Source organism: Phasianus colchicus, chromosome 1 (assembly GCF_987193195.1).
Source record: "Phasianus colchicus chromosome 1, bPhaCol1.hap1.1, whole genome shotgun sequence".
NCBI lineage: Eukaryota > Metazoa > Chordata > Aves > Galliformes > Phasianidae > Phasianus > Phasianus colchicus.
Genome location: NC_143436.1, coordinates 101,579,311 through 101,590,364, shown reverse-complemented (window position 1 = coordinate 101,590,364; position 11,054 = coordinate 101,579,311). Strand labels below are relative to the sequence as shown.

General features: G+C 34.2%; 1 protein-coding gene across 1 annotated transcript in view; it reads left to right on the top strand.

The window, feature by feature from the left end:
* The first annotated feature begins 133 nt into the window (after positions 1-133).
* Positions 134-11,054, top strand: part of TMPRSS15 (transmembrane serine protease 15) — a 56,768-nt gene continuing 45,847 nt past the window's right edge. Inside the window, exons 1-7 of the mRNA XM_090134482.1 lie at positions 134-390; positions 2,131-2,261; positions 3,212-3,279; positions 3,768-3,812; positions 5,338-5,480; positions 7,142-7,189; positions 9,917-9,958. Coding sequence (XP_089990608.1) covers positions 246-390; positions 2,131-2,261; positions 3,212-3,279; positions 3,768-3,812; positions 5,338-5,480; positions 7,142-7,189; positions 9,917-9,958 — 622 coding nt within the window. The 5' untranslated portion in view covers positions 134-245. The remainder of the gene's footprint in view (positions 391-2,130; positions 2,262-3,211; positions 3,280-3,767; positions 3,813-5,337; positions 5,481-7,141; positions 7,190-9,916; positions 9,959-11,054) is intronic.

Below are 11,054 nucleotides of genomic sequence, written 5' to 3'. Positions count from 1 at the left end.
TGAAGAGATTTCTTCATTTTTGCATATCTTTTTAATGAATATGAATGCTCAGAAATGTTGTAAAAAAACCTGTCTATTAAGTTTTATGGTGTAATTAATTGATAGGCGTCTCCTGTAAATAAACAAATGTTCCTTCCAACCCCTGCAGTTCTGTGATTCTGTGATTCATGTGAATTATTACCCTCATTTTCAGATTATTTCTTTCTCGTGTCAGTTCTTTGTTGGTGCAAGCTTTCAGGACAGAAATGAAGCTGAGAAAATCATCTCGTGAGAAATACGTTCCTCTTAGTTACTATGAAACTTGGTTTGTTTCTCTCCTTGCACTTTTTGTGTGTGTCTGTGTGGGGCTGACTGTACTTTCATGGTTAACAATCAAGGAGTTAGAACAAGGTAAGTACCAACCTTCAACTTTTTCAGGAGATCTTCCGTAGAAGTTCAGATTTTGAAGACAGCATCACTGTCACTGTAATTATATTTCATATTTCTTACTATAATTCTAATGCTTTTGGCTTGGCTTTTTGTTTATTTTACACTTTCCTCTCTAGATATTGATCTAAACAAAGTAAGCCAAGATAGAAGCATTGAAGCATGCCTTGAAGCTTGGTGAAATGAGAGAATTTTCACATCTAATAATTTAAGGGAAGTCCTTGGAATTTAATCCAAACTGTAATGTAAAGCTGTAAAGCTTTGTTTATTCAGTCATATTCATCAAATAGTGAACATAATAGCAAAAAAAAAAAAAAAAAAAAAAGTGCAAACTATGAATGTTTGCTTTTTCACTATGTGTACTGTTTGACACTTTAAGACATTCATAATCCACTGGAGTCTCTAGAGAATTTTAAAGTGTCCTAGAATCCTTTGAATCTTCTTTTCTTAAAAAAAAAAAAAAAAAAAAAAAAAAAAGAATCTATAAAAAAAAAAAAAAGAAAGAAAGAAAGAAACTATATAGTTAGGTGAGAGATTCTATAGTAGACAGTCAGCTCCTAGCATTATGTAAGATTAATACAAAGTAATTCTCAGTATCTACTCGATGCTCATAATGTGAGAAAATCACACAAATGATGTTTGAAGTAAACTAAATTTAAAAAATCTACACAGAATGATTTTTAAATGGAATTGAAATTTTAGCTTAAAGATTTTTTTAGATTTATATTAACTGTGCCCTTCACCAGGAATGTTCGGTTCTGGTCTCCCCAGTACAAGGAAGATGTTGAGCTTCACAGGTGTCTTTCTTATAGAAGATGCACTAGCATTAGTTTCATCATGTATAAATAATATTTCTAAGTTTTAAAATTATATATGACATGATTTACTTAGAAAGGAAAAAAACCTACTATTTAGAAACATATGTTTAAATAGATATGCAGTTATAAATAGAAGCTTAAGGTAAGGTTGATATTAGGAAATTAGTATCACTAGGTTGTGCCCCTCCATCACAGTATTTCTTAGTTATCTTTTATTTAAATTCATTCTTGGGTGTTAATGCCTTTAATCCCATTCTAAAAATACCCCTGGTAATATAACTGGTAAACAAAAGGTATTTTCTATCAGTTATGTTAATTCAGCTCTTATCTGAGAATTTCCAGTGTCTCTCTTTATTCCTTATATTAGAGATAGCTTCACACGCTACAGAGATTCACAGAATCAGGGAATGATTTAGCTTCAGAGGGATCTCTGGAGACAATTTAGTCCAACACCCTGATCAAGCAGGGCTGCCTAGAGATGTCTGCTCAGAACCATGTGCGGGTGGCTTTTCAACATCTTCAAGGATGGAGATTCCACAACCTTTCCAGACAACCTGTTCTAGTGCTCAGGCACCCCTACAGTAATACTACTGTCTCCTTTAACTGTTCACACTGCTGCTGGAAAGTTCAGTGTGAAATTGAAAGTAATGAGAACCAAGGACAAGTTGTATTCATATGTTTACAGTTATTAAATTTGTCAAAAATGATCTGACACTTATTACAAATCAGCACTTGGCAAAATATCTCTCTACACAAAGCAAAACAGGTAAAAAAAAAATTAGTTTTTATGATCTGTGTAGAATAAAATATAATACATTTCTTTATATTATTATAAATATTATATTATATTATTTATAAATATTTATAAATATTTTTAATAATCTAGCTCAAACTTCTGGAAATAGCCAAGGCTACATGGGAACATTTAAAATAATTTCTGGGACATCATTCCTTCCTGCTTTGCAAGATAAATCATCAGGCGACTTCAAAGTCCTTGCCTTTGATGTTGAACACTTGGTAAGAACTTATTTATCTCTGGTTAAACCAAGAGTATGCGGTAACTACATTAATTTCCTAACATAACCTGTTGATGATGCTTTTTTACTTTCTCCAGACTGTGACATTTAGTATCTTAAGCTTGATCAGAAGTCATCATAGAATCACAGAATCACCAAGATTGGAAAAGACACTCAAGATCATCCAGTCCAACCATCCACCAATATTCCTTCACTAAACCATGTCCCTTAGTACCACATCTAAATATTTCTTGAGTACCTCCAGGGATGGTGACTCCACCACCTCCCTGGGCATCCTGTTCCAAATCCTGACCAAATCCTCTCCTTCTGAGAAGAAATTTTTCTTAATATCCAATGTGAACCTCCCCTGACACAATTTGAGGCCAATCCCTCTTGTTCTATTTCTAGTTGCGTGGGAAAAGAGGCCAATTTTCACCTCACCACAATCTCCAGGGAGATTTTAGTAAGTGGTAAGGTCTTCTATCAGCTGAGACTAGACAGTCCCAGCTCCCTCAGCTGTTCCTTACAAGACTTGCGCTCCAGACCTCTCACCAGCTCTGGTTGCCCTTTTCTGAATACACTCCAGGGCTTCAATGTCTTCTTGCAATGAGGAGCACAAAACTGAACACATACTCAAGGTGTGGCCTCACCAGAGCTGAATAAGGAGGGACAATCACCTCCCTGCTCCAGCTGACAACACTATTTCAGATACAAGCCAGAGTGCCATTGGCCTTCTTTGCAATCTGGGCACACTGCTGTCTCATGTTGAGACAAGTGCCAACCAACATCTTCAGGACCAATATATTCTTTCTTTGTGAAAATCAGTGAAGCATCAAAAAAAGTTTGCTGATATGAAGTATGAGGAGGGAAAATATATTAAAACCATGAATGCAGTGTGCAAGTAGGTGTATTTTTCATTTTATTGGTTAAAGATTTCTCTTTTCTGTACAGATACAAGAAATCTTTCAAGCAAGTGATCTGACAAATAAATTTGAGAGATGTGAAATTTTTCAGTTCAAGTAAGTAAATTTGCAGGTTTCCTGTTCTTCCTATCTAGAACAAAGCTCAGGACAGAGACTTTCTGTTGGCATAAGCTGAGATGGATGGAAATATACTAATACGTCTCTACGGACTCGGGACCATTTAAATCATATCACTTAAGGAATCTGCAAGTGGAGCTGTCACTTGGTACCATTTAAAGCTTTGTGTCCTAAAGAATCCATAGTATAGGTAGAGTAAGACTAGCTTAATCTCACTTCTCAATATCCTTTTATCTTTGTCATCCTACAGAAGGCTATCTGGCAAAACAGTTCAGTAAATGCAGTGAACTCTGTGGTACTAATTCAACCTGCACTGCTCTTCATATGGTCTTGAGTCTACACAGCAAATATAATACTATAATCCACTTTTATACAGTTCCAGAACATACTTCCATCCTATCCACAGCATTAAACATTATAAGCTCAAGGAGAATAACATGCTTTTTTTTTTTTTTTTTTTCCTATAGGAACCCTGAAGAAGGTAATGAAATCTTGAAGACGTCTGAAACAGGGTAATTACATGGAACAATTTTTAGTTAGACATGAGCAAGAGACAGGGATTTTACTAATAGGATAAGGATATTTGCCAACTATGAGTACATGTATGTTGAAAATCAGAAGCAGATTTGAATCAATTGATTGAATGTAATAGTGAGGTTATAAAACAAATTACATGGAAAGATGGACTATGGTAACCTTATGAAGGATTCTATAATACCATTTTATAATACTAAGGGAAAAGAAGTAGGTAGCACATACAGGCTTTTGTCTCTGTGAAGATGGTTCCAAGTAGCAAACTTTCATTTCTGCATGTAGAATTAGACTTATCAAAATTTTTCACTGAAGATAGAAGCGTGTCTGAGCTAGTTGCTCAAAACTGATTATAAACAAAGGGAAAAAAAGTTACTTTAAGGGTTTTCTCATCCATTATATTTAGATGCCTTTTCAGGAGATCAATCATGCCGAAGAACAGCTTGTTTCCTTGCATCAAATGCAATGGAAATCTAGACATCTGTCTTCATTTCTGCTTTGAAATAACATCTGTTTATTTCAAAAATGATTTTCAAGTTGACTCTTTCCATTAAAAAGGTGTTTATCCCTTTGGGCAACCTTGTTATTATTTGACCTTTAAAACTCTTTTGAGTCACAATGAAAGCAATAAAAGCTTTTGTTTACTCAGCACGGCCTAGAGGTTATGAGAAACAAGAAATTAAAAAGGAGAGTTTTTCCTTACACTGCAAACTGCTCAATCCTGCAGTACAGCTGCAGGCCATATCAAAAAACACACTGCTGAGTCTGTTTCAATTTGATACTATAAACACTTAGGAATAAAAAAAAAATACAAAAAAACACGCTTAAATCTAAGTAAATGGAAAAAATATATATCTTTAGCACATATTATACTTTGACATCAATCAGATACTTCAATCTAGCTACAAATATTGTATATAATGATGGAGTAAGAGACTGCAAAGAAACAAAATTCTGGATAAAATTCAGGCCTCACAGAAGTTAAATAAAGTACAACCACTGATTTCAAAATATCTATGGTTGCAGCCTTTATTGTTTACTTATGGAAATATAGGTAATCACACAGCAGATCCTCGTGAAAGCAGAATCCATAGAGGATGTTTGCTATACAGCATTGACCAGTTTGTGGTATATTTTTATACTGTGAAAATTTCAGGTTCACTATCAATATTTTAGAGATTAAACTAGAAGACCTGTTAAGTATTGAATAAGCCTACTTCTTCAGTTTATTCCAATTCATTTTCATTGCATTAATAACAGTACTATTGCTTTTTTCTCTCATATAATAGATAAAAGAGTTGCAAGGGAAATAAGAACAGTTTCTCCAATGTTCTAAGCTATAATTAAGAGCTTTTTCCTTACTTAACCACCCAGCACTTTATGATACTTCGAGTTTACAATTGAAACCCCTATTATAATTAAATGTTGTCAAAATATCAGTAGCTCAAATAATAGATTCACTCCATTATCTTGCTTAACTGATCACTTTCTGTTTTATATTGCTAGTGTTGTTGTGATCTTCGGCCTTTATCTTAGCCAGAGAGTAACAGCTGAGAAAATAAAAAATGAGTTACTTTCAGGTATCAACGCAAATGCAACTGATCTTTCTCAGACCTTGAAAATTGATGTGAACAGCATAGAAATCACAGGTAATGCTAATATAAATCCTTGAAAACTGCTGTCAATATGAGCAACAACTTCGGATCCCAACTGTCAGAAGGACTGTTATGCTTATGGGTGTTCTCCATTACTCCATCTCCATCAGCAGGTGGAAGAACCTTGTCAAACAGAAAGTATGAATCAGTTTAGTGTATGTCCGCTATGGAAGGAACAAAGGGCAAAGTAGGGATTTCCCAGTCAAAAGCACCCAACTGCATCTATTTTATGCAGCATAACATTTGTAATTTCATTGTCCCTCAGATTAATGCAATTAAGCCTTGACTGTATTTCATGAGTAAATGCAACTATCAATTTGTTTGGCTCAAGAATAAGGAAAGTGGTTCAGCTTCACAGTGAGTGAGGACTCGTTTATTGAAAAGATGTCAAAAAGAATAGCAAGCTAATACAAGCTAAATGTGACTTCTGGAGATGGATGCCCAAGTATCAAATTTCTCTAATACTTAGTTAAAGTATAAATGGGAAACAAATGATGTAGCTTTAAAAACTAGATGCTTTCAAATTTTGGAAATACTCAAATACAGTGATTTTATGCAAGTACTAGAAAACTTGTCAAAGCCTAAAAAGAAGCCCAGAAAAATCAATGAGAATCTTTCTTTTGATTTCAGTAAGACTCAAAATAGACCTTCACTAAGTATAATGATAAAAAACAATTTGAATCCTTTGAAGTGGAAGTTGATTAGCTGATATTTGAAGACTTGATGGAGCTACTATTAAGTAGCTACTGATTGCCTTAAGAGGAGTAGAACATTTGTTATGCAACACTTCTTACTCTGTTGTTAAAGGTGCATTTCTTGCAAAGTACTTCAGCTATTCAAAGGCTAAATTCAGAGTCCTGACATCTTTATTTCTTTTTACTATCTCTACCACATTTAAGAAGTTGTTCTAAATAGCTGCACGTCACTGTGGAAAGCAATTGCTCATTATACTTGAAAAATGTCTCCAAAGGAAATTATGAAGAGCTTTTTAAAAGATTACATATCTGTTGATGAATTTTGAAGCAATAAAACTTTTCTTGATGTGCATCATTAAAATGTCTCTTTCCACGCGAGATGTCATGTCTATTCTATCAGGAGTGCTACACTAAAGTAACTGTAACTAATGATCCTACATATACATAGCACTTTTGCTTCCAATGTCTCAGTATGTTCTTCAAGACAAACTTTGTTTCTATTTCATATCATAGAGGGAACGAACTACAACACTTACCTGTGATTTGCTCCAAATAAAATTCCATAGTGACTAAAAATGACTTTCTATCTTGCAAATAATGCCATATTAATTTTAACTAATTTATCTGATATTAATACTGCTTTATGATGCAAATGCTCTGAAAAGCTCCATGGTATAAAAGAGTCAAGACAGAGATTTCCAAGATAAAGACATTTTATATGTGAGATAATAACCAGAGACTCAGGATAGAAGGAAATTAAGAGACTTTTCCTCCTTTGGAAGGTCAAAGTCTGAGAAAATAATGTGAAATGGTCAAAAGGAGAGAAGCAGGATACTGTTAGTGATACAAAAAGAAACAGACACAGCTTTTGAGGATTTTTTACTGTGTTTTCTCTCTATTTTGTATAAAAACAGATAAGATACTATAAAAGGAGTTCATAATGAACTTGCTTTCTTTCAGTGGTTGCTGAAAATCCTACTACTACAGTGCTGCCTTTAACTTCATCAGGTCAGTATCCTTCATAAAACAGAAACTATTTTTTTGCATCTGTACAGCAGAAGAAACATAAGACTTACTGTTCAGCTGGTATAGTTTAAGAAAGCTGCCTTGGCTGTTCTTGGGGATTGGTAGTGTTCATTCAGTGATAGCTGCCCTTCATCATTTTTGACCATTTGAGAAACCAGTGATCTGAAGTCTGTACAAAAGCTGTAAGAGCTTAATCTGAGGATCAGAACAAAAGTTGAATCTGTCAACCATCTAAGCCACAAGCTGACATTTTCATAGATTCAGACAGGTAGATTCACATACTATGTTACTGGTATACAGAATAATGTTAGTAGACTTTAATTCTGCTATCACTGGAAGACTTGTGAATATAGGGAACAGGGCAGACACATCTTGTCTCACAAGATTGCATAGTAAAAACCCACCAGAGAGATGAGTAGTACAATATGTCCTTTTTAGCACAAGATGCAGATACACATATTACATACAAGTTGCCACATACAAATTATCCAGGGCGGAATCAGGCACATTGTGCAATTAATATGAAGATACATATGTTACATATAGACCTATAAATATAGGAGACAACTATTTATCAGCAGCCTGATTACAATCATAACAAAAAAAAAAAAAAAAAAAAAAAAAAAAAAAAAAAAAGGTTAGTCCTATTATAAGCCTCTTAACGCACATAGTCCAAAGTATACAGTTGCTACTTTTTATTCCCAATGATACCATTAAAAACTGATAATACACAGACTTTCTCCTATCACTTCCTCTGGCATGCTATCTTAATGCCACTTTGAGTCCTAAGGTCAGTGTTGCTTGTCCATAGCAAGAAGAAAATGAGTGAGGGGGAGGAAGGGAGAAGGGAGTAGGGAGTTGCTGGCATCCTAAACTGGAATTGGAATTGTATTTCTAGCATGGATGGATTCCTTCCTTCTCTTTTTGGGTCTCCCTGAGGTCACAGAATCATAGAATACCTTGAGTTGGAAGAGACCCACAAGGCTCATTGATTCCAACTCCCAAATCCAGTTATCTTTATATGCTTGCTAATACTACCAGCTTCCTTGTTCTTTCTTAGTCCCAAGCCCACATTTTACAGTGTGCAGTATGCTATATCTGTTGGAACTTGGATTTACTCTCTCTGTAGACCCTAAAGCCTACTTTATGCACCTCTCATGTTCTGTTAGTGAAACTGCTCAGTAATTGAGCGTGTATGGTTTGTATTTATACTACTAATGCCTCCATCACTGTCCTATGTCTTTGCTTTTGTGGCTTTTGTCATCGACTTATATGTGCACATTTGGGAGTAACACCTGTAACAACCCTATTTTACCAACCTTCAAGATTTGTTTTATTAGAACAGCGTGCTCATGCATGCATCTATTAAACAGTTATTTTCTCCCAAAATAATGATCCATTAAATGAGACATCAAGAAGTAAATTAGTTAGATATGTACATATGTAATACTTCACAAACTACTGTGAAGCTATGAGTGATGTCCTCTGCTGAGTGAGCTGTGAGAAAACAGTCCATCCAGCTGCACCCTCCCTGCACTTTCTCTGCTCTCCTGTCTTTGAACTCTGTCCTCAGATTTGGTGCATAGAATGGTCCTGAATGGTCCATTTACTACAAACTGACTTAGCTTAATAGTGTTTGCCAAATCAACATGATTTAATAGAAAATTATTAGCAAATCCTCTTGCAAGTTTGTGCACCAGTAAGTTTGAGTAGGAACATCTAACAAAAGTTAACTGCCTCTGACTCTAGTGATCAGCAACTACTAACAGCAAAAGTGATAGATGATAAAATATAAAGAAGACTTTACTACATTTCCCACTTTATTCCTTCTAGCCTGTCATCTCATAAACTGAAAGGGTCCATTGACTGTAATGACACATATTTAAGTGTTGATATAAGTAAAAAAAAGTACAGAAGCATGCTAATAGAAATTTAAAGAGGAAAAAAGGAGAATGTAGGAACTGAGAATGTCCAGAGACATCTTCAATAAGATGAAGATCGTTATTAAAAAAATCTCTTGTGGGAAGGTATGTGGAATAATCATAAGAAAGTATGAAGGAGATTTTTTTCCAATTTACTATCACTAATGCAAGTCTACTGAAGTACCTAGGCATTTGATTATTTGTAAATATGTAAGAACACATATATGTAAATATGCCAGTATGTAAATATGCAACTACACAGATTTGAGTCTCCTTATACTGTGACCACTAATTAGTTGAGCAATGTTATTTATATGAAGAAGTATTACATATTTAGTAGTAATTTTGAAGTTCTCATAACTTCTCTTTTTTTCAGCAGATCCTGTGGGTCTATTTACAAGTTCTCTGGCATCAACTCCAGTCAGAATAGGGAAGGGAAAGAGAAGACAAGAAATCATTATTGTTCTATGTTCTATGATTCTTTTAATAAATTTTTAAAAAGCATTTTGAAGTTATTGAAAATGCATGAGACTAAGTATAAAAGGATGTAATTTACAATAATTTTGGTTTCCATATTATTTCTCTTAAATTTATTTGGACATTTGACAATCAGATTCAAATCACTTAAACTGGAGTTACAATACCATTGCCTCAGTTGGGGTTTTGAGATACAGTGAATAATGCAGACCTCATAACAGCAGATCAGTAGCTTCTTCGTAATGCCCAAACAACTGTAGGGGTACATTCAGAGAGCAAAAAGTTCTAATACAGGGTTGTGTTTATGCAGGTTCAGAACAACTCACAACAAGCAAGGCTGCAACAACTTCAGGTAGGTAACTTCATATGGGAAGAAGCAGGGCAGTTTTATAATATAGTCTGAGATCTTAGGATTACACTGTTTTTGTATATTTTGTTTTTATACTATTTCTTGCATTCCATTTCTGCAAGTACATAACATGCAGGTTTACCTTCAGTTTGACTAGAGAGGCCTCTTCAAAGAGACTGTACATTCTACAAAAATGCTTAATGTGTTATACAAATGCTGATATATGTATATTGATACCCATACTAACTGTTCATTTTTGATGCATATTATTTCTTAGGGTTTAAAGGAAATTCATAACTGGTTAAAACTCTCACAGTATTTCTGATGGATAGAAAGCCAAACCTGTTTGAATTGTTGAAAACTTTCCCTAGTCTCATAAAATGGTGAAATATATATGACATTTATAAACATTTTTAAATGGGTCTTATTTATGTACTGCCATTTCTAAGTTGACTTCAGCAGTCATATTGCAATTAAGGGTAATTTACTGTTTCCAAAAGAAGTCAAAATGTTTCACTAGAAAATGTTAATTTATTTATATCCAGTAGATGGCAATGCTGTTTAGTTTTATGATTTTGAAGAATTAATTTAGAGTGGATTATGTTATATGTAAACAGTGTTTTCTTCTGTATTGGGCAAAGCATATTCCTAGATTATTGATAGGGTTTTGTTTTTCTGTCTAGAATGCAGTCTCATCTTTACTCATCCATGGCAATTAATTTATTGACACTAACACCTCCATCACTTGACTGATGTACTTTTGGTTTGATTCATCTACCAATTGGATTCAAAATGGCAGCCTTTTTTTGCTTTTTGCTGCTAACACTGAAAGTTTTTACTTGTAAATTAGTCTGAAACATTACCATACATCCAAAAAAATTTCCAGTCCTTGTCACTTTTACATACACTTATATCAAAAATGCCTTTACTTAATCAAATTACAAAGAAATAACGAATTTGAAAATGTATTTAGTGTATTGCATAAAATAGTTTATTTAAGTAGAGGAAGGAGATGGGAATTCATGGAAATTTTCTTCTAGCCCTGCTTCAACCATAATTTTTAAAAATATGCCACTTCTCAGACCATTCTCTACTCTGT